The sequence below is a fragment of the Mycteria americana genome, chromosome 1 (assembly GCF_035582795.1).
Source record: "Mycteria americana isolate JAX WOST 10 ecotype Jacksonville Zoo and Gardens chromosome 1, USCA_MyAme_1.0, whole genome shotgun sequence".
Taxonomy (NCBI): Eukaryota; Metazoa; Chordata; class Aves; order Ciconiiformes; family Ciconiidae; genus Mycteria; species Mycteria americana.
This window is the reverse complement of record NC_134365.1, coordinates 36,398,365-36,423,197: the sequence shown is the minus strand read 5'-3', so window position 1 is coordinate 36,423,197 and position 24,833 is coordinate 36,398,365. Positions and strand designations below refer to the sequence as shown.

Genomic DNA, 24,833 nt, shown 5'->3' with positions numbered 1-24,833 from the left:
ACCTTAACTGATAGGCTACTCAAGTTATTATTCCTTACTATTTCAAGAAAAAGATTTTTCTTTTCCATTTAATCCAGCACCAAGTGGAGATTATTTCATGTTCTGACTCAAAGGAAAAGTGTCATTTAATAACCACCACTACTAATTCCTGCATCATGCATATTTTCCTTGAGGGTCTCCTATCTAGATTGAATGCCTCCACCTTTCCTTCCTTCCACGCATCATTTACAAGATCTGACAGGATCACAATCCAGAGTAATATGGCTGCAGGGCACATAAATAAATATTTATCATCTACTAAAGGAAAGATATTTCTTTCGTAATAACATTGAATTTTACAAATGCAAGTAAGAAGAGTCTGCAGATGCTCCGTAGCACTAAATGAGGTTCCATTCACATGATGGAACTTACTAATATTCTCTCCAAGTGGAAAAACAAGCAAACATGGTCTTTAGAAGTTGGCTGAGTCACACCATCCCCAGTGCTAACAGCTCTTACGACTGTCAGAAAAACTGCACCTGTACTCTGGAATGCCTCTCAGAGTCTCACTACTGCATGGTCAGGACAATTTATACTTTTCTTTTACTTTCCTAAATAAAGAGCATGGAGAGATGATGAATTCATGTACATCACAAAACTACAGGTACCCAGTATGTCTACATAACTTATTTTTTCTGGATTAATAACCTGTTTATGACCAGATTCATTGATTTTTACATTATCAATAGTCTCTTCTATATGTGAGGGATGTAAGAGGATATGATCTTGACTTTCCTTCTGTAAAGTTTACTGAAATTTCATCTACATGGAGCAGCTAGTGAGAAGAAGGTGGGAGATATGTGCTTTACACAGGGAAAGCCTGTGCACAGCTACTGTTTTTATTAATGGTGAATTCATTCCTAAGGAGTAACTGAAAAATTGTCATAAAAGATTCTCAGAAACAGAAGACATATCTAAGAATATATCCCTTAAAAGAGACTCCTAATTTCCATCACAGATTAAAAGATATTTTGCTGAAGCCAAGAATGTGCAAGTCATATCACTGATCAGTCAGACTGGGAGAAGCGTTGGAGCAGAGTGGGAGCGTGCAACGTTAGGGGGTTGCCAAATCCAGTAGCCTGATAGAGAAGAAGCTGCCACAGCCCCATGCCTGCTGATCCAACGGATAGCTAAGATAAGCATGTACTCTCAACAGGCACATGCACACAAACACAGGTATATAACATACATACATACACAAATGGCCAACCACATAGATCAGCACAGACACACTCAGCACTCATGTGAACACAGACAGCACCAATGTCCTCATCCTGTTCCCCTCTCTGGCTGATCAGGATTAAGGTCCATCACTGTGAAATACATTGAGGTTATATGAAATGGACCCCTCCAGCAGCTGGGCTCAGACACCCAATCTGCCCAATAATGAGCCCAGCTGCTGGCACCTGGGGACAGATGAGCTCCCAGGGCCACAGTCCTACTACAGCTGCTGGTACAGACACATGCACACACACACAGAGTGGATCCTCCGGTCGTGGGCTCAGTCTGTCCAGTAGCTGGGCCTGAATCCTCACTCCCCCCAGTTGCCTCCTGCACTGCCTCCAGCACATGTGCACACACACACACATACAGGCAAACGGGTCTCTCCGTCAAACTCCAGACCCCGTGGCCTCTCCAGGAGCTGGCTTGGACCCTACGGCTGGTCCAGTAGCCATGGCACAGACCCCTTGTCTTTCCAGTATCCAGCGTGGACCGGTGGTCACTCTGATTTCCAGTTGCCATACACACACCGACATACCTACCCTCATACAACACGCACACACACAAGTGGCTCTCCAGGTGCTGGCACCACAGGCATGCGGGCCCCCAGCTAGTAGCTCACCCCTGGCACTGGCACTCAGTTCTTCCCCCCAAACAGGCACACATCCCAGAGAGTCCCGCACCCAGGAAAATCACTAGACAGGGAGTTTAGTGAGAAGCTGGGACGGACTGCGCTGGTCAGGTGCAGGCATGGCCAGACAGGCATTCATCCCAGTGCCTGTTAGCACAGGGCTGGCTCCTTTTCTCCCCTTCTCCCTCTGTTTTCCCACGCTTGTTCCTCCCCGAACCACTATGATCCATCCCTTTCCCCACCTTCACTACCTCCTCTAAACATCCTATAGTAAGTCCTGTGCAGTCCTGAAATGATCTTCCCTGCACTCCACAGCAAGCCCTGGACCCTGGGCAGTGCCCCTGTTCTGTGGGGTGACTCCAAGAGCCTCCTTGCTGACTCCTGGTGCTGGGTGTCCCCTGGCACATGGAGCTGGGGCTGCCCTGGGACAGCCCTGGGGCCAGGGCAGGGACTCCTGTCTCTGACTGGGGCACTGGGGTCCCCCCCACCATCACACCTCTGTGCTCCCTCTTGGCTGTGACGATGAGCCTTTCAGCACCCCATGAGATCAGACTGTGGTTAACACAGGCAGGGTCTGTAGAAGAACCTGAAGAATGGTGGCATGAAACCTCCATTTTTCTTCCACTCTTCCAAACTGAGAAAATTCCAAGTATATGTGAATCTGTAAAGGTCTCATGTAGGACTCTCTTTTTTAACAGACTTGAGATCTCTTTATCGTTCCACAAATTAAGTTGGCTAACAAGTACAGAAGTATCTGTGCCTTATCCTTTACACATGGTTTTCTTAGATTGATTAAAAGAAGAAATACAGTTTGCAAATGTAATATTCTTGTCCTGTCTTGAAAGTGATTTTCTCAACCCCATCAAATGCAACTGGTGAGACTGTATTTCCCAAAGTAAATCAAGATCTTATATGTGAGAGTCTATGTGGAACTCCCTGGGAATATAAAAGAATGCTCCTAGAAATATTAACATTCTTTTTTCCGCTATTTACATTTGCCCATTCCTTCAAGTGTCAGGTAAAAACAGATATTCTCTAAAGCTTTTCTAGCTAAGACTTATTTTTTTTAGGTTTTTTTTTTTTTTTTTAGTTTATAGAAATTTTGATAATAAACTTTTCTCTTCTGGCTTATGTATTTACCTGTATGCCATGACTTATCCTGTAAGTCTATTCTGTTCTTACTAATGATTAAAGGCAAAAGGTTTCAGATTCCATTATATCAAAAGTTTCAGAGGCTGATTAGAGTCAATAATAATAATTATAAAAAAAAAGAACAGTGGAAAACTCCACAAAAGAAGTAAAAAGAAAAAAAATCTTCAAATAAAATTATAGACTTAAAATTAAGCAAATAGGTGAGAGAAGATGAAGCATAAAGCAATAGCCATTTTTTATAAGTACAGTTCACTAAAATTAAAGAAGTAACCTCATCACATCTGAGTTGGTTGATCCCTTATTCATTAATTAGCTAATAAAAGGGATTTTCTACTAAAATTATTTTTATGTAGGGGATGTTCCTTAGGATTTTGTTGAGAACCACATCCAAGACAGTGTTCCATTATTCATACTAATAAAAAACAAAGGTCAGCTCCAAAGGGGTTATTTAGGAAGAACTACGTCTTCTTAAATAAGAAGTATAGCACATTCATATGCTATTCTGTAATAATTCCAGATTTACTTGTTTCTGATTATTACAAAAGGACAGTAAATTGTATTTTGTAAGCACATATTCCCTTAAGAGATGTAAGGATTAATTTATGACTTATTTTTCATTTTGAATTGGATAAATTATGAGAGGTGACTCAAAGGCCAGTGATGAGAAAGAGATTTTCAACTATTAATCTAGTGATTTGAGCGCAGTACACAGACAGGAGTTATCCCTGCTCTGTCTTCTCAAACACCTCAATCCCTGCCCACTCTGCAGTTATTTACATGCGTGAGTGGCAAATGAGAAAGAATTAGGAACAAGTGAAAATAAAAGCTTTTTTATTTCCTTTGAATACATAAAGATGGCTTAAGTGAATTCTGTGATTTGGCTCTTATCATGTCCCATTCAAAGTGATGTTTTAATCTGGCCTAGGCATGTTATTCTTCTCAAACAAAATAATGGACAAATTTAAGCACCTGTTATTGAATGTAAGTTCAACAAATCAACCAGCACTTCAGTCTTCCTGCTGTCAGCATTAGCTCATCCTGTATCCATGCTCTACTGCCCAAGAATGGTGCTTCCGCAAGGCATAGCCTATATCCCTGAGGGAGATAAATATGCCATTTTGCTTCATGATAGGATACTTTGTTTCCACCAAATGTCTGATACAGTTACCCTTTATCCATTTTATTTCCCTAGCTCAAGAAAAATAAGAACACGCAAACAAACAAACAAAAAATAACCCTAGTATCTCCACACCCTCTAAAACATCACTGACTGCTGAGAAAATAATTTCAGTGGGATAGAAGATCTGGAAAGAACTCTGTAATATAAGATGCATAAGAATAAAGTGAGAAGAATGTTAGTTACTAGAAAAAAACGTGCAACTAGAAAATTAATGATCTTACATCTGATTCTGATTTGAAGACATATATATGATTTTATTTCTGTATTACTTTAGCTTTTTTTGATTACTGACTTATACTTGGTTCAGCAGAATCTTATTCTTACCGATGATCAGGAGGAAACAATAATTACCTTTATTTTCCTTTAATATATGAGATATTATAGTAAAGAACAGCACACGCTTGCAGACTTGGGAAGATGAAGTCCAAAAATAAAGAAAAAAAAAAAGAGATAGGCAAGCATAACAACATGACTGGGAGAGAAGGAAGAATATTTACAAATTGGAAAAGATTGAAATACACAGATTTCAGTCAGTTCTTTAGTGACAAAGAGGCTAGATAAGGTTCCAAGCAGTTTTGGTTTTCTTTCTGTTCCTCACCAAGGCTGACCCAGTCTCACACTTAGTAATTATGTGTCTTTTGTCACAAAAAGTACATCTTTGAAGTGAGACTCCATGAGCCAATTAGGCAGATTAGTTTCAAAACACACAGGATGCAGCAGTACTCATTTGTTGACCCTTGGACAGCTGTGCTAATGGCTTTGTCTCTAGATTATCAATGTATTACCTCAATTACAGCTACTTTAGTTTTTAAAAATGTTAGGAACCTGATTAGTGTTCCCAGCCTAGCTAGAATATGTGGGCTGACTGTCCAGCTGCATCTTCTGTTGCTGAGTTTAAAAAACATAAAGGGGACAAAGACGTAGTCAGTGAAATAGAGTGTCAGCTCAAAGTCCAGGTCTAAATGTTCCTGATTTTGATTGCTTTAATTGGCTTTATCAACAGAAATTTCCTCTGTAAACAGTGTATTGTTTATTTAAGATACAGCCAGAGACATTGTCAGAAAATGTACATATTTTTCTCTTACTACATAAGAGTGATGAATGAATTCTAGCTTGATTTATTTTTTAGAAAGGTTTTAATTTCTACATTTTTACCTTCAATATTGTGTTACGTATAAAGATATGTACTTTAATTAATGTGAAAATACAGAAGCAAATGCCATAGTCATTACTCTTCAGTAGTCATATTTATGTCTTGTCTTGAATTTTAGAATTATTTGTAATAAAGTAAGGAATCTACATCCGTCCCTTTCCCTGCTAAAGTTATGGGAAATAGTAAACCTGCAAACAAATAGTAGGGCTTCAGTTTAATATTTCCACAGGAATAAGTCAGCATATCATATCATAACTGCCTCTCAGACTGCTGAATATTAATACTGAATCTAGTTAAGGCCAAGAAAAAACTAAGAGTTGAAACATGATGATGTTCAAAAGATACAGAAGCAATGTGAAGGTTATTACATCATTTCCTCTGCTTGCCACTAATGTTATAGGGAAAACCAGCCCTAGACCAGGCTTCTGCTATCACATTGGTGCTGGTTATCACTGTACTCTGAAACCCATTAGACCATTCCTGATGAGAGTAAAACCAGTTCAGGAAGACTGTGCAAAGCGCCATCAGGATCTGGGTTGTGTGAAAAATAAACGTATGAACCTTAGCCTGATTTAGCCATATCCCAGGGGTGAACCAGGTTTACGATAATACTGGGTTTTACTGCTTGCTAAAAAAATAGTTCTTACAGGACTTTTCATGTTGATAAGGCTTTTGTTGATTTTTTGTTGATGATGAATGAAAACAATTTTTTATATTTTTTCACTGAAACCTGAAGTGTGAAGAAAAATTAAATTTTACAGGGAGGAGGTGGGGGGGAGAGGGAGAGAGAGAGGGAGAGGGAGAAGGAAGGGGGGAGAGAGAAAGAGGGGAGAGGGAGAGGGAGAGGGAGAGGGAGAGGGAGAGGGAGAGGGAGAGGGAGAGGGAGAGGGAGAGGGAGAGGGAGAGGTATTCCACAGTCGCAGCGTGCGGGAAGAGACAGACATCTCTAAAAAGTAATTAGTCTCACCTTACTTAGAGAACTGAGGACAGCAGAAATCCCCCTCTAGAATTAATGAAAAGAAGGAGAAAAGTGACCTGATGTGTCAAATGACTGAGGTATCAAATACTAGCAATACACTAGTAGAGAGTTATTTTCAAATAGTCATGATGTAGCTAATGCATTCCTAGTGAAAATGTCGGATTTAGTTATTGAGCTCATGGAGACTAAGAGCTCCATTTATTTTCTTGGAATGCTTCCTACTATGACTGAAAAATATTCCTTCATCAAACTTCATTGGTTCTAGATAAAACTTGTGGTGTAACCTTTGCTCTTTTTCTTATGAGCTGAGTGTAATTATTATGCAGGAAAAAACTCATCTGAAAAAAGAAATACACTATGCTTGTGGTATGTAAAATTATAGTAATAGGACTGATTTACATCAGATGAGGATCTGAGTTCTCAAAGAGCATTATTTAATCAAGTGTTATGGATACAGTTTTACTTGGATCTATTTTTGCTTAACACATGCTTTCACTTTTCTGTATATATTCAATCAGTTTCACAGTTTAGACATGTGACACATCAAATCCTCTCATTTTCCCCCAAATTATTTGTGACAAATCCACAGCTTTTAGCACCAGGCTTGGAAAGCTCTAGATGATGTATGATTTACATGGTGAGCTCCTCAAATGATCAAATATTAGGTGACATATCTCTTTTATATACCAGTCAAATCTCATTTAATTCTGGGAGAGTAATCTTATTTTTTAAACTATTTCTTGCATTCTGTCAACAATTTATTTTTCCCTCACAGCGCTGAATACAAATATCTAGCAGAAATAAGCCAAGAAATTTCATGGAAAAGTATATACCACTGAGGTGCAAGGAAGCTATTGCTAGATGAGAGTCATGATGGAGATGTTTTCCATAATGCCATGGAAACAAAAGAATCAGAACTGGGGGGTTACTGACTTTGCACGGGTATTCACTGCAATGCAATGGGCAGAACACTGGAAGATCAGGCTAACAGAGACACGCTGAAGGGTCAGAAAGATGTAGAGAGCCATAAAATCAAAAATTCTCCGATGATTGCATAAAGAGTTGCTTCAGCACATTAACCTGGCCTTTGATGAGCTTTAAATACATTTTTTTTTGGTAGTGTGTACAATTTGTTGTACTTGAGTATGCCTTTTCAAACTATTTTAAAAGATGTAGAGCCCCAACTGGATTTCTTACAGGAAGACTTGAATCACTCTTTAAAGGCTTAAACCTAAATTTTTGTTCTCCTCAGCTCAATTCTAAGCTGCAGCCTTGAAGTTTGAAAAAGACAAGGACGCCTTTCATTTCTTTTGTTAAAGTATGGATTTCATGAACAGAGCAGCAAGTATGCTTTTTGACTTTATGCGACTTCGATTACCAGAACTTTTCAGGGCCACTCCTTTAATCTTCTGAGAAGATTCTCTTGATGACTCAGATTATAAGGATAGATCTCATTTACTGATCAGTGCAAGCAGACTAAGTTTCTGACACTTTCATATATACTCTTTTTTTTAATAATCTTCCTAACAGAAGAGCTTAAGGTGATGAAATATAAAATAGACAGTTAATTATGAATATAGAGAAACTGCCTGAATTAAATGAGGATTGTTCCCTATGAGCAGGAAATCTTTAAAAGTTGAAAAATGAAACATTTTTAAATAATTAATATTTTAAAACTGAAATTAATCAAATGGAAATTCAGCTGAAAGTTACCTGGAGAGCTCCACAGGAAGTATATACTCAGTACAGAAGATTCCTATGAACTTTCACGCATACATGCTAGAGTAACTGAAAGCGAAGAGCTATAAAAGCTGTATTCATTGCTGGGATTTTATATTATTTGATTGGGATGAGAAATTTTTTTTAGTGCTGAGTGAAAACTTGTCTGACCTTTTTTATTAAATGTAAAAGAGACCAAGTAAATAACCCTGAGAAGTAGCTGCTTTCTGAAGCAAATTATTTTCTTTCTTTTGTCTTTAGGGACTTTTACAAGATATTGAACATTAAATAAAATGTATATATAAATGTGATAAAACAACTTTTACAAATGTATGCATATTTTTTTCTATTTATAATATAGATAGAGAGGTAGATAGACAGACAGACAGATAAGTTCCTGGGGATTAATTTAAAAATGCAATTCACTGCAGTCACAGTCCATTTCCAGAACTGTTACCTGCCTATCCAACTGGTAGATTTTAATGGTAGGATTTACCCAATGAAACCTATGGCTGGTATTTTCAAAGCTGCTCCTGACATCTCCAGCTGAGAATCACCAACTCATTTAAAACAGGTTGCAATCAAGCAACAAACTGTTGGACAAGACTGAAGTTTGCAGAGCTCCATGAAGACCCTAGGTCTTCATACGTATTCAGAAATTCAGTTGTAAATCCAATGCTAGGTTCAGATGCACATCAGAATGGGCATGTTCATTCTCGCTCTGTATTAAAAGGTTAACTGTAGAAGGCCATAAACTAGCTTCTTAGAGGTTTGTTTGTTCCAACTCTTCTATAATGTGGTGGAAATCATGTTTTAAATAAAAAGCACCATTCAGAATTACATCACAGCAGGCAGAAACTCTGTGTTGCACCTGTGAGTCACTGTCATGTAATGCAAGTGAAGGCAGGAGGCTGATTGTGATTTTCGTCCGTTCACAAAGAGTTTCAGAAACGCTATTGTTAACTGAAGCGAAGAGACTGCTACACTTTGAACTTCATAAATCAGACAATAACCAAGAAACAAACAGAGCTGACCATACCCTTTGTGGACTGCAGTCATTGTTTCCTTCCTCCCTTCTCCTTGTCTTTGTATTGTTGAAATGAAGGCTTTGGAGAACAGTTTATTCCCTGATCCTGAGAATACACTGTCTTCTTCATTGTAGAGTCCCAACAGGCAACTCTTTTATGACTGTCTCACAGCCACATGTACAGACATACGTGGGTTGGTAAAGCTGAAGCAATCACAGCATGTAGCGCTAGAAGACCTCCCCATTCTCTCCTCTCTCCTTGTAGCCTTACTAATGAAAAGTCTGAAGCTAGTTTGAAGTGCATCAATCCATGTGTTGCCTGTGAGGACTCCTCACACACACTGTCTTCAAAGTTGCTCACCTTTGTACAGGAGGTAATTGTTTCAGGTGGATGGAAACAGGAAACTACGATGTGGTTTAGAGAGCTGTTTGTTTGGTGATGTGGATCAGCCAGGCTTAAGGATAGCAGATACAACAGAGATGATGTGGATGATATCTTAGCAGAGATGTAAGTGATCTACTCCATCTTGAAGCAAGTGGTTGCTGTGACGTAGATGTTTCACTGAATTCCTACAACATAATATGTCACAACCTGTCATGTGGTAGCAGAACCATATTGCAGTAAGATTATTCCTACTCAGCAGCAATCACATATATTTTCAGTTAGAGAGCATTTTGAGAGACACAACAGTGCATTTGGAAAGCCCTTGTGAAAGGAAAATGTGAGAGAAGAGCTAGCCAGATAAGGACTAGCTCCTAGACTCCACTTACTAGCTTTTACTGGGAAAACAGAGCCTTTCCCCTTTGTTGCATCCTGTTTCCAGACTGGGAACTATAAGAGAGCATGCCTTATCCTGTGAAATGGAGGAAAAGATGTAGTGGGGAAAGAACATGTTATACCAGCTTAGCAGCATATGACCTTCTCTTCAACCAGTGGTGACAAAAAGGAGCTGTCTGTGTTTCAACACAGCACCTAAGAATGCTCAAGGGAGTAGAAGGTTGTCTGGACCTTCCCTTTGCTCCACATCCTCTGCAGGTCCACAAAGCTGTGTAATGTTAACCAATTAATACAATGTAGGGGTAACCAGCTGGACTTAGAGATGCTTGTTTTCATAGTAGAAAAGGAGATATGGCGACTGTGAGCAAGATGACTTTTCATACAGATTAGATACTGTTCCTGAAACTCTGGTGCTTGATTTATATTCTTAGCTTCACAGAGCTTTATATGTTCTTTAGCATCTAATCCATTAGCACTGTTACAAGTGTCCATATCTATTATTTCCTATGGTAATAAAACCCACAGAAATAAGCAGCTGCGTAGAGAAACAGTTGCCTCTAATTTAATATGTGGCTTTGAGTTTTGCTGAACTATGAAGTTATTTCTAGGCCAGAGGTGTTAGAAAGTGAGTAGCTGTGTGGTACTCTTTCTTCAGGGATGCTAACAACCTCATGCTGAGAACTTATTGCCTGCAATTCTGTAACAGGGGAAGTGGTTCTTCACCTGCTATAAAGGTGACAAGGAAAACAGTATGTGTTCTGAGAATATAAAAATATTAGTAATCACTGATATTACACCTTGAATTCATAGGTTTCACTTTCTTTGCAAAGGTCTCTAGACATAATTTCTTGTATGCTTAGAAACGTAGGAAAATAGAGACAGATCAAGTCCAGAAAGATGCTTGGAAATTTCCTAAAATAATCCATAGGACAGATACGAAACAAATTCCAGTTATCTTGCATTTTAATTTCTTTTTATTTATACTGTGAGCCTATTTTAAAGGGAAAACTTCCCTTTAAAATTTTCCCTAAATATATAAACTTTCCCATAAAGTCTGTATCAAAAGAGAAAAGCTTTTCAGGAGTGGAAGACTCCCGAAGGTGGTATTTCTGAGTCTTTTTATATTGGAAGCTTTTTGTATTCCTTCCACCCACCCAAAGATACTTCCAGCATGGGATTGTTTATAATTTTCACAGTCACATGTGTTTCGTCAAACACATGTGACTGTGTTTGACGTGACTAAATTCCAGAATGTATTTTTCCAAAGTGACTGAAAATTTCTTGACAGAGAAACCCTCCTAAGGACAGGCATCCTGAAGTGGAAAAATCTATTCATAAAGCTTTTTGATTGATTCCAGGTAAGGTTCTTAAGGTTTTCGGCAAAACCCATCAGAAAGAGAAATCCCTAAATTAAAAACTTTACTTTTTTCCTGTGGATTATATTCATGCACACTGATGCTTACAACTACCACAGAAAGAACCACACAAACTGTGCAGCCTAAAAGTTTTGTGGTCATCCCTTGATATGGTTTGGCAGAGTGAGGAAGAACCTGCACTCTGCTCAAAACAGATACTTCTTGACATAATCCAGTGAGATGAGCCCCTGAACTGAGCACCTTGCAGCACCGAAGCAAGGCATGGTTTAGTCGTCGTGTATTGTGGATGCTTAGCTGTAAGCTGGAGAACGTGCAAAAAGTGTGAGGCAAGCAATTTCCACCCCAGGCTCTACATTCAGCTGTCTGGTCGGCACTTGGAGAAAGGTGAGAGAACGGTTATCGTAGAGGCCTCTCAGTGACTGTTGCTTCGGTAAACAGAAAACACACTGCCGGGTCTGATGACACAGATGTGGGAATAAGTTATTAACTGATACGCTAAATGGAGTTGTAAATGGTTCCAGGGTGTTTCATGGTTGTTGATGCCCTGCACCAACTGCAGAACTTAAAGCAGTCCTCTGGCTGCAAACTCCTGTTAATCTCAAATTCTTGAGGGCAATTAAATATGTCACACTTTTGAGCCCTTGGGACTATATACTTTTGTTAACAGCCCACTTGCCACCCTCTGCCAGCTGCACTGAATCTCCAGGTTGCTGCTGCTGCTAAGGCAGAATTTAAGAATGAGTTTTTAATATCTTTTCACTTGATTAATTTTAAGACAAAATCTTGGTTTAATAAACCTGAGTGGAATCTAGAATTAAGACCATTTAGTGACACTGTTACTTGTGGGAAAAATATTGCTAGAAAGATTAACTTTCTTGGAAAATAATTGATACTTTGGGGCATTATTTCCCCTTTTCAGTTACTTTTTGTATCCAGACTGAACTTCCGCGCCTTTGCGTTTGAGGATGGGAAGATAAACCTAGTTCTGTGAGGGAGTCATTTTCAATCAATTCAGACTGCACCTCTGATACAACAAAGCCAGTGTCCATGTAACCACAAAACAGCTGATTGTGGATTTTATTAATATTCAACAATAAAACCTTTTATTTGCAGTGGACATCAGCTGAGTAAAAAGAAAGAGGAGATCATCAATGCCAATCTACTTTATTTCAGTCTTTCAAAAGCTATGGATACTGTATCTTTTCAAACCAATGCATTTCCTATGATATTCCCCAAAAAACAATTCCATAGGATTTTTCTGGCTTGGAGGTATTAGCAATTTCTTTTATTAGTGCTGCTTCACTTTGCATAAAATATTTGCTGTTGGAAGATGTGTAGTCCAGGTGCTAAGAGTGCTGCCATGCGAAATGGAACAAAAGATTGCCAGTCTCTACGGCAGTAAAAATTATCAGCAGGACAGCAACTTGCTCCTGAATCCCCAGCAGCTTTAGAAGAGGGAATCATGGCTTCATTCATGTCAGGCAGAAGAAAGAACTGAATCAGTCTCTCTGTATGTCTGATGAATAATGTGATCGTTGCTGAATCCTGTTGTTTCATAAATGGTATCCAACTCTACCTTTATTTCCATTCAGAAGGTCTAAAATGGAATCAAAAAGCTTTGTTTTGCGATTAAGGCACAGAAACACTTTTTCTATGAGGGGAAAAAACCCCCTTCAGGTCAACCTCAACCATTTCTGCCCAATTATTTAGTTCAGTGATTGAACTGAATAATTACACTGCCTAACTGCTACTCATCTATCATTCAGGCCAAACTGGAATTGCAGTTATTAATCAGAGTACATTATGATGGTTGGCAAAACGAATCACTGTTCCTCCAAAATAAACTCTTTGTCAGTGAAAACAGATACATGTGTGACATTTCAGAAAACTTGCCATTTCTTTTGATACCTCGCTACAGCTTTAGGGTTCTACAGGACCATTTCTGAAAATATTTATTTTGTGGAAAATACAAGCACATACAAGCTATGGATATCTGAACCAGATTATGTAAGCCAACTATTTTCTATTAGTATTCAGTTTAAACTTATTTTACAGAAACTTTTGAGAGCTTTAAGATGTTTGAATAACGCATTTTCCTAAATATTTCACATGGCTTTTGTGCTCAGAAGTCAAATACCATATAAAGAGTTTTATTAAATGCTTGTGGTTTTTGTAGGTCTCCATGAACTTTGATGAGGACAATAAAACCAAAATAGTTTGTGCTGATGAACTTCTGCCTGTCTTAAATTCAGAAACAAGGAAAGTGGCATTAGCAAATTTCCCATTCCAATTTCATAGACGTTGAAGTGTTCAAATAGATTGTGCTCATTTCCAGCTTATGACAAATCATATGAAGCGGAAGTAGGAAGGGGAACAGCCCTAAGACTTGACTGGGACTGTATATAGTTGGTATAGAAGGCACCAAAACTCTTCTGCTGCCACAATAAATCTTGAACAGTTTTATAGAGAAAATATATATTGCTTGATTTACTACAGTTACACAATTTCCAGAGCGAAAAAATATAATTACATTCAGAAGAAAATAGATATATCAAAAGAAAGAAAATGCATAGCTTTTGTAACAAAACAAAACCCTTTCATAGATACTACTGCTTAAAAGCACCCAAATTAAAACTGACAATTTCCAGACATTAGCATCTAATTCTATCTTTAATTGAAATAATATGTGCAAGATTTTAGGATGATATCTATAAATGCTGAACAGTATCTCCTCCAGTCATGCATTTTGATTCATTTTTTTCTTTATGGAGACTTGGCCATTTCCAAGAAATTTCTCAGAGATGCTTTTTATCACATAAGATCTGAGAGTTTTTGCTTTTCCAAATGGTTGGAAAATAACTTTTTTTTTCCCCAAAAATTTTATTTTACTTACTGTTGTTGTTTAGGTGCAACTTTTTTCAAAGAAGATGCATGTCTAGAAGGTAAAATAAATTACTTTACTTGATGGATATTTTTTCAGCATGGTCAGTATGAGTGAAAAAGTTAGGAGGAGAAGAGCACATGAAAGAGGGGAAGTAACTTAATTACCTTCCAGGCCCATTTACTCTAAATTTTGACAAAATACTAAAAAGAAAATAAATTAAGATTAATATTAGTTTTTACAAGTTACTTTTCTTTCAGATATACTAATTTGAAATATTGATTTGAGGTAATTTGCAAATAATAACTTGGAATCTGCAATTCTAAAATTTTAAACTGAACTGAAGAAAGTACAGTTCCAGATGTTTTAAGATCCATCTGTGCTAATGGACAAAAAGTACGTTAAGTGTCCTTAAAATATCATTCTGCCTGAGCGTTTCTCGATTTTCTCCAGGTAAATAATCTTTTTTTATATCTTGTGAGAAAAACAGTGGAACTGCAGATTAGCTCAAGAGTTCCTTTGTACAGAAAAGACTACAAGACTGAGTCTCATGCTAGTCAAAGAAACAGCAGAATCATGTCTTTATATCTCAGTTTTGAGGTGAAAACATTATTACATTATACAATAGGATCCTGTAGGAAGTTTCTATGAGAAAAACAGTTGTTCAAAGGAGTGGATATATTCTAACCAAATATTTGTTACCTGATGGGATATACTTACAGTTTGGTGTCACCAGATGCTGGAAATTAAGTCACTTAATGAAAATAGAACTACTTATTTCACCAGTGAATGTCAATCACCAATTATGTGCGTCTTGTTAATACACAATATATACCATATATTTTTCTTTGGCTTATGATTCTGATTTTATATTTAAGCAATTAATTTGGTATCTCTGATCTCTAGGGGATTGTCTTATCTCAATTTACGAAGATGAACTGAAGCATATTGTGCTATGGCAAATGCATGCATACTAGGGTGTATGAAGAGGAGGCATGAGGAAAAATAAATGTTCACATACATACTATTAGGGATATAATTATATTATATGTATTATAGTATATGCATATTATGTATTGGGAACTTTACTGAATGGCAATGCTTTTAAGTCTTGATCAGAGAAATAAAACTGTGGAATTGATTACTGCTGAGCTGCAGTGGTAAATGTAACCTATTAACTCAATTTGGGGTAACCAGTAGAGTTAAAAGGGCTCATTACTAGAATAAAATACCATTTGTGGGAAAACATAGTAACAGCTGACCTTAGAGACAAACTACAGATTGAGGTCTCCATCTATCTTGCCACTGGACTATCAAAATACAAACCCTCAGGAATAGGTATGATTTTTCTGAATTCATTGTCTATTAATCAGCAATGTATTTTAGTCATGCAATGAGATTCAGTAAAGCAACGTATCTTTAGGCATATAAGTGGTACCAACCATGTCTTTGAGCAGGGTTAACTATCATACCTGGTTCATTGTGCCAAAGGGACAATTCTACCACTATGTATTTTTAACCTTATTTCTAATTTTGCTTGGTCAATGTCTGAAAATTGATTATTTATGAATATTACAAATATTCAAATATGCAAATATTACAAGGGGCTAGACTCTAAACAAAATCTAAACATACGCTGGTAGCTGAATCAACACTTCCATAGCAAGAAGATTACAGATAACAATATTTGAAAATAGATTTTACAGTTATTAGAAATCTAAAAATAAAGACCATTTGCTTTCACGGACAAAGTTATTTTTTCTTATTCAACAGTTCATCTTTTACACATTTGTTTCCTAGTAGCTTATTGTGCTTCTGTGTAACAGGTGTGTAGATAGCATGCAAAGGATGTTAGTATCTCTAATGTTAATATTACCTCCAATATTTCCTTAATATCTCTAATTTTAAATATCCAATCGCATTCTATAAATAAACACCAATTTAACTGGGGCAAGCAATCATAACCTTAAGTCAATTGACAAACACATAGCATCTGGGAATGCTTAGAAAGATGAGAAGAAATAGAGTCATCTACATCCACTATTTCAGGCCATGTGGATAAGTTCCTCTTCTGTATGAAAATGAGTATTAGTGATAAATGAATGATGTTGCATGTACATGGAATATACAAAACCATCCCAATCAGAGTAATGGGGGAAAATCCTGGGTGTCCATATGGTATTTGAGTAATGTATGAGATTAAATCATAATTATGGTGGAATTAGGAAGCAAGGGTCTGGTAGCACATTCTGCTGCTGGTAGTATCTTTCCTACACAGGAAAACTTCCAGTTCTGCTTCTGTATGCAAGAAGAAGTGATTTTGAGATCTTAGCTACATGTGAATAGTGAATCAATTAATATATCTATGAATATTTGCACACTTTAAAAGTGTAAAGAACTTACTGTTAAAGAGTCTAAAAAAACAGCATTTACATCCTTTCAGAAACTTTACATGGAAATTTTATTTTAGTTTTTCTTTTTTTTTTTCCAATTGTTTATCATACACTTTTTTCTTTGTAATTTTCCATAAATATATATGGACAAACTTGACATATCAGACACTAGTACAAGCCTGGAATAGAAGTTAATGAGCAAGTATGCATTTAAATACAATGTAATGCAGTGCATAAGCATTTTACAGGGTTAATATACATTATGAACAATGAATTTTGTCAGTTCAAAAAAAGGATTTGGCATCTAGAAAAAGAATGTTATCATTCACCCAGATCTCTTTGGAACATAAATAGCACCTCTAGCTAATAAATGATTGTTCAAAAAAAAAAAAAATCTAGCCAATATATTCAAGTAAAAACCGTACAGTACTGCAAAATACAAAAAAGAAGAAAAAAATTTGTTAGTCAAAACCAATGGCTACTGCATGTTTAATTATTGCATAGCAATACCAAGTTCTGTTGGTAGACTGCAGATATGGGGAACTTTCCAAGTAGGCTATAAGTGGAAAATGCACCTATGTCACACTTCAGGATGGGTATTTATGTAAGTAAGTGCTTTATGTACCACTCTGAAAAAATCTCTCAATAACTTTAACATAGAACTTTTAAAGAGTCAGAGACAAATGTAGACTTTTCACTGGCTTGTTTACTTGCAGAAAAAAACAACAAAATCAAAACCAGGAAAAGGTATGAAAAATGGTCAGTGTTTTTAGAGCCTAGTGTTCTGGAGAGTTTCCCATAATAATTTAACAGGAATATTGTTTGCAGGGCCTTGAGTATTCTCATTCTCCATATTTTTTACAAGAATATCATGTCCCTCGATACCTCATATGATCTTGTCATACATACTACAATAGATGAAAACTCAGCTTATGTATTGCAGTCTGTTCAGAGATCATCTAGTTAATATTTCCACAGCAAAACCAACCAACCAACCCCTCCACCAACACTGTAGGTTTTACAGTCTAACAACAATGCAAATTCTCAGTGATCTTAGGCCACTTCGAACTGAGTCATGGCTGATATACCAGTGTTATGTAATATTGCTGTTTTCTGAATGAATTTCTAATATAAATAAAACCAGCAGAAACAGAAAAATAATAAAATATACTCTGGTAGAAAACCTTTAAATCTTTCTGTCATTTGCTGAAGTCTTATCTGCTTACAAATATGCTTCATTTATCAGGCACAGTATGCAACTTACTCTAAGACATTATATATATTTTATATATACATAAATATATATAATATATATAAATTAGAGTTTTATATATAGGGGAATACATGTATACACACATACACACATATGCATATATATTCCCTTATATATAAATCTATATATACATTCCCAAAAGACATAAACCATTTTATCTGGAAATAACAAAAATGAAGATTATAAACTGCTGAAAGAAGGCTTGAAAGGAAATAGATCATTTCCTTTGGGGTTAAACAGATTTGTTCGGATATTTATTTAAATACATCCTCTATGTTCTGTAATCTACATTCAGAGTTTATGTTTGACTTTTTTTTATTTACATAGGCTATTAAAATAATACATATTGTGCGTTAATTTAGGGACTGATTCATTAGGAATATTATGCAGGCATAGCTAAATTTGCCAGCTGCAACAAAACCTGCATTTGCTGTGTTATATCTGATACTCCTGAGATTTGATATGGAGAAAATAAGGCTGAAGCCCGCACTGAAGCCACAGCACCTCCAATGTCTGATAAAGCTCTTTGACTTTGAAAGGTTTTTTTATGTTGGCTTCAGTGGACTTTGTACTAGGTCCTAGAAGGCAAGAATGGTTTGCAGACTAAAAAGAAGAATATCTCTGAAGAAACAATCATCTCTGGTTTTGTAAAGAGCAGATGAAGAACAATCATTATTCCTTGGCTCCAGTCCAACATTTTCTGACCACCTCCCTCAACTGCCCCACAAAAGGGCGAGCAAGCTAAAATTCTGTATTATTTCTAAACCAAAGAAACTTTTTTTTCAGGGATGCAAAATGCAAAGTATTCTGTAATACTTTTAAAAACTGTTTGGATGTATTAATTATGTAATGTTTCCATTTAATTACTTCCACTAACTCAGAAATTGAAAGAAAACCAAAAAAAAAGGAGGCCCAGCATCTCACAGAAAGGGCAGTAGACTTTGGATATCTAAATGACACGATGAGTTTTTATTTGAGTTCAGTGATGTAAAAACTACACCAGAATGGGTTAAATCTTTAGATTTAATAAAGCTATGCCAATTGATACAAGAATTTGGTCATAATATGTACTGCCTTAAAAATAGAAATGTAAGTAGCTTCAAATATTTGGGAGACTTTCCAATAGTCTGTATAGGTTTTATCATTATGCGTTTTGTTAACTGCATTCTTCCAGGGTTGTGCAAGTCTCCAAACTTCAATTGAGAGGTAGATGACGAGAAAAATTCGAAGTGCAAAACAACAACATGCAAATTATGTTGAAATTACATAGCAATGCTTATGCAAATTGTGATCAAAAAGGTGATAATACATGCAAACACTTCGTATATATATATATATATATGCACAAATATCAGAAAAGCACCCACCCCCAAAAAAATACAGACAGCCTTGTTAAAATTGGTATGTCATCCCAGAAAATAATTATTAAAAAATTCCCTTTATATTCCTCTCTGTGAGTAGAAAAATAGTCTTCTATAGAGAAACTAACAAAAGTTGCCTCGATTCAATTTTGTTATAGGCAAAATTGTCAGTATCAGTTACAGCATGTTTGTCTATAAAAGTGGTCACTGGCTTTGTTTAGTGAAATCCTGATGGCTGCCCCAAATCTGGCTGTATGTGGTATCTGTAGCTTATTATGTATCTGAATAATACCTCCCCACTAATACTCACAATCCAGACCTGAAAGTAGCAAGTGAAAATGTTGCTTAGGCATTTGAGGAAAAAGAACGACAAGAAAGCAATTAAGAAAAGTCACTACATGCTAGGCCCAAATTATTTGGGTTACATCAAAATGGAGAACGTGGTGGGGCTGGGGAACCTTCAAGAGGAATGAGAGTTCTCTGGGAGGAAAAATTATGTACGCACTGCCAAATGTTTTTCAAGCACACTGGATGCTGATATGCAAAAAGACTATTAAAATTCGTGTGAATTTTGGATCATGATGTCAGTGAAATTGCTGCCATTCACTTCAGCAGTAAGTAAAGTTGAACTTCCTCTCATAAGGACAGCACCATTAAAAAAAATCTATTTGAAGATGAAGTAAGACTTTCCCTAACTCTGTCAAAACAGTTCACAAATCACAGTCCTGAAATAAAAGGACTGTAGTCTGACTACTCATGTTACAGGATTTCACATAAAAAGATGCTTTTGTGAACTTAATGGAAATACAGAACTGACATTTGAAACCACAGTTCAATGGTGAGAGGTGGGAGGGGAGAACTCTTGATATGTTCTTGAAAAAGTACTGAGAATTATTGGTGAGAAGTCTTTCTCTGGAGTTGGAAAGGGCAATACAGAAGAACCCTCCAGCTACTAGAGAGTACGATGTCAAAAAGACCCTAGAGATAAAAGTATCTGGATGTCTAGTCTGAAACTACTTGAAATTTAACCTTGATGTTAAATAGGAAAAATATTATTGATGTTATCCCCTTTCCTACTAATTTTAAAATTTTGGACTTATTTTTCTTGATTGATCAAATAAAAGCAAGATGATAATTAGGCTCAGTGATATTGTGGCAGAGAAATGAAGAGGATGAAGTATACATGAGTATAAATGAGATTAAGAGCAATTAAGGATTTGCTTGCACTGAGTGACAGAGACTACAGACTCCATAGTGCATAACAGATGCATCTGGTACGTCTTGAAGTTTGAGAGTACATTTCTTGATTGTAGAGCAGGGGCATCTCTCAGTCCTGACCCTGCAGTGGTCCAGACTGGGGGCGAAGTAATTAAAAGCAACCAGGGGAATTCAGAGAGATTGTATATACCCAGGTCTTATCCTGAAAGCAGAAATGTAATGATGAAATGATTTGCAGTACAAATTACAGCTCAGTGCAAGTAAGAGTGATATTCAGGGGTTTGAAGGCAAGTTATACTCATTTTGCTACTTTGCTGCTCAGTATAGAATTGATTCAAGGCAATTTATTATTACTGATACTTTTAGAAATAGAGCTATATATGCAAGGCAATTGCCCTTTTAGGACCTGTTATTTGGAAGACACAGTTTTTTAATTCCAGGCAGTTTTTGCATAGGTATGGTTCCAATTTTCTTCATTCATCTCTGGATTTTAACTTCCTTAATATTCAGTAATATCAAAAGTATTCTGTTTTTTTTTTTTTTTTAATTTTGTTGCTAGTATTATTAGGAAAAGTAATGAAAGAGGTATAAGGAAATGTTTCACTTGACTCATTTCATACTTTATATTGCTCCAGTTGCCTGCTACATCATTTTACCCTATGGGATTAAAAATTGCACATTGGTGAGTGATGGTAAAGCAGCTCTTTCATTCCTATTATTTTTTAACATAATTGACCAGAGATGAAAGAGTAGTAGCTCTGCAGAGGGTTGCATTTATATAAATTTTAATCTCCTCTGAGATAGTGACGTAATTTTTGTTACTGGTGATCAGGTAACTCAGCCAAGGTTCCTATGGCTCAAGGAACCTTGTTTTTCCCTTATTTCCTGTGCCATGTTACATCATATTCTGTGATCCTGCATAGAACAGGTAAGTTGCCTGCATGTTTCCTGAGAGTCTTTTTTAATCATCTTTCTTCTGAGTCCCTTATTTACTCAACAGAAACTTTTAACAGACTTAAGTCAAAACTTGACACTTGTTGTCTTCTACCCTGTATTCTTAATGACGCTGGTTTTTGCAAAGAGATAATAAGCACCTTGAATTTTGCCTAAGTCATTTTGGTTCAGCCTCTATATTCATCTCTTTTCAATAATCTCTGCCTTTCTACCACTTGCTGTCAAGAGCAGAGTGATGTTCCTGATGACAGTGCTTTAGCTAAAATTTCAGTTCATCTTTCATAATCCAGTATTTATAACTGATATTCCTCACTGTATGAAAGCTTAGTGTCTGAAACTCCTCATCACTTTCTAGCTCTGGGCACATAGGGCCTTCACACATCCTGGAATTCACCCTGTACATTTGTATAGTGAAAAACAGAGCAATGCTTTTACCTCATGGGGTGCTGGCAGGGCTATGTTTTGGAAGGAGGTGAAATGTATTTAATTTTTCTCTGAAGCTGGGGGCTGGGAGAGGAACTGTAATTTTACTGGGACTAAATCATTCTCCTTTACACAGTTCACTGCTCAAATCTGAGCATGTAACCCATATTTTCTCCCAAAACTCTGAAATGCACATATTTTGTTGATCATGTGCCTATAAAATTACAGGGCTTGTAGAAGGTGTTTGGTTTTCCTGCATATAATTAGGTAAAAAGTAGGTATTCATTTCTGTACCATGCTGCAAGTAGATTCATGATGTTTCTCCCCCAAAATGGTGCTGAGATAATGAAAAAGTTCAGCATTACTGTGGAAGTTCATAGTAAATAAGATAACCCAGCAAAATAGAAGCAAGCACTACCAAAATTTTTAGAAGAATGAAAATAATAATATTGAACACTACTCTTTCTTAAAAGCACTCACATATTTGTTAGATTTTACAATTAATTTTTTTCTTTTGTTATTGGCACTTCAAAGTATATTTAACACAGGCAGCTGTCTGTTCAATATATTTGCAACTTTTTGAGATTTAAAAGAAGGTTAAAATGAATGATATTCTTTCCCCTGAATTGAATGTATGTGTATTCTGCATAAACAGTGCATAAATGTTTTATGAATCAGACCCTCAATTTTCACAATTTCTGAGGCATTTATATGCATCTCTCCAAAATGAATAGCACCCTTCCTCACCTACAAATAGAACAGAAATAATTTCACTTAATAACTTCAGAAGCTTGCACTTTTAGCTTTCAAGTGCAGTGCTAATTTCTGTAAAGTGAAATTGTAGACTTACGCTTTCTTTTGCCTAAAGGAAGAGGAACATTTGTGTACATTTTAATTGATACGAGTGTCTGTGTGAAATTGTAGACACAAGACCAAATACCCTGCACAAAAATGATAAAGCTTCCAGACTGGCACTGTCAATGTGCCTTGCAGCATTTTCGCTTGAACTGGCATTACAAAAAAGAAGTAGCTTTTCACTAAATACATGGGAAAGGGAGGTGAGAACTGGTATAGTTACCTGTCTGCAAAGACCTGAATTTAGACCTTAAATCTCCTCTCAGTAGACCATCAAACAACTAATGACTTGCCAATAAACCCAAGGGTCTACTTTGAAGTCATTGCCATGAAACTGATTCAGGCCACAGAAGCCAAGGGTAAGTATCCTTTTAAGATCAGCAGGTTCTGAATCTAGTCCCTTTAGGAAGAAGGCTTCACAGTCCAATCCAGCTCCTTCAGCCATACAAGAATACATAACCAAACAAACTAATTGCCACTCTGTTAGCAATGTAAATCTTGGTTTTAAATCCTTTTATGTACAGGCAGATTTTAGCTTCGTTTGAATTAGTGAGGTCTGAACAAAATGTGTATGTTGAAGTACAATGTAGTCAGCTATCACAGGAGGAAACAACTTCTGGAATATATTGTAATTCAGCTGTTTATTGTATTTTAGAGATGGTGCCCACCAATTGTTCGTCTTCTAGCCTTAACTTTTACATCCATATAATAATTGTTTATACAGACATAATGTATCTTTTTGATCTAGTGGGCATACAAAAGAGAAAAAAGTTGCAGTGTGCTTCCTTCAGGTACTCTGTCTCTTTTGAAACAAATCTTCAAGCTTATATTCTTTTCAACATTAGTGGTAAGTACAGTTTGGGTAGATTATTTCAACAGACTTTAACAATACTCTAAAGATGACCACAAAGTCTCTTCCCAAATAAGAGTAAGAGATACTTTTGCATTAGATATACTTTTAAAACAAAATTGTTTGTCATTGGAAGGCTTTATATATAGTCTGGTTTACCTGACTCTTGATTGTCCAGAGTCATAGTTTGATGGACTCATTTGCGTGGAGTCACTACCTCTGTAATCTCAATTTTATATCACGGAAATAAATAAACTGTAGATAGTAATTTAACTTGTCTTGCCACAGGGCAAAAATCTGTTCCCATCCAATATTGTGACTGATCATTATTACCACAAAACCTGGCCTGTGTCTTGAAGACATATTTCTAATGGAAGTCATAAATGTTGCCTTCTGAGCTATATTGCAGGTTAAATATTGGTTTCTCTTTCTGAAGGATCTTCAAGAGCTTTATCAGCTCTGCTGGCAGCATCTTCGTTCTCATTGTTTGTTAATGGTTCTGCTTCCTTCGAGTCAGCATTCTTCTGTGCTTTCTGCTTCTCATCTTCTAACTTCTTTTCTTTTGCCAAAAGCCTGTAGTTAATGGCATTGCCAATGAACAACCAGATACTGGCCACAATCACAATCACTCCGCAGACAAAATACATGTACTGATATTCACCAGTAACATCCACTAACCAACCTGAAACACAAAGACAAGAGAGAAAAAGAGTCTTTAGAATAGGATATCCCATACAATCCAGATCTTTCCCTATGAGAAATACCTATATACTGCCTGGTTTTGAAGTTGGAGCAGAAAAACATTTTCAACATGTTCAAATGGTCTAACATATATAGCGGAACTCTCATGAAACCTGTATTAGTCAAGCTAGCGATTGTCTTTGGAATCACTGACAATGATAAAATATTGAAGAAAAAACTAAGTAAAGCTTAACAAATAATGACAGACAGTCTTTTAGTTCTTTCATTTTCATTCTTTCATTGTCTTATTATTTTATTCACCTCCTAATTTTGTTTCCTATTGTTTTGGAGTCACTGTCTGACACTCATGGAGGCTGCATACAGACAATAGGATGAAGAGGTATGTGCCTTTTTAGGCTGCTGTCACTGTGCATCAACTGCTTGCTTTTCATTTTTACTTTCCTGTGACTGGTGAAAGACATAGAAAGGCTTCTCCCTTCAGCTATCATGCTCAACTGCTGATTTTTGAACTCTGAAGCCTCTACCTAAAAATTACATCTACACCTCTGAATTTAATTTGGTCATGACAAGGAAAATAAAATATAACTGTTCTTCCACTCTATGAGCCATTCTTTCTAAATTTTCCCAACTGCCAAATCAACATTTGTATGTATCCAACTATTTAGCCC

At 36.6% G+C, this 24,833-nt stretch overlaps 1 protein-coding gene across 2 annotated transcripts in view; it reads right to left on the bottom strand.

Moving 5' to 3' along the window:
* Window positions 1-16,597: 16,597 nt before the first annotated feature.
* Window positions 16,598-24,833, bottom strand: part of SLC16A7 (solute carrier family 16 member 7) — an 88,393-nt gene continuing 80,157 nt past the window's right edge. For both annotated transcript variants that reach the window (XM_075494636.1, XM_075494647.1), the window contains exon 5: window positions 16,598-24,145. In XM_075494636.1, coding sequence (XP_075350751.1) covers window positions 23,874-24,145 — 272 coding nt within the window. In that variant the 3' untranslated portion in view covers window positions 16,598-23,873. The remainder of the gene's footprint in view (window positions 24,146-24,833) is intronic.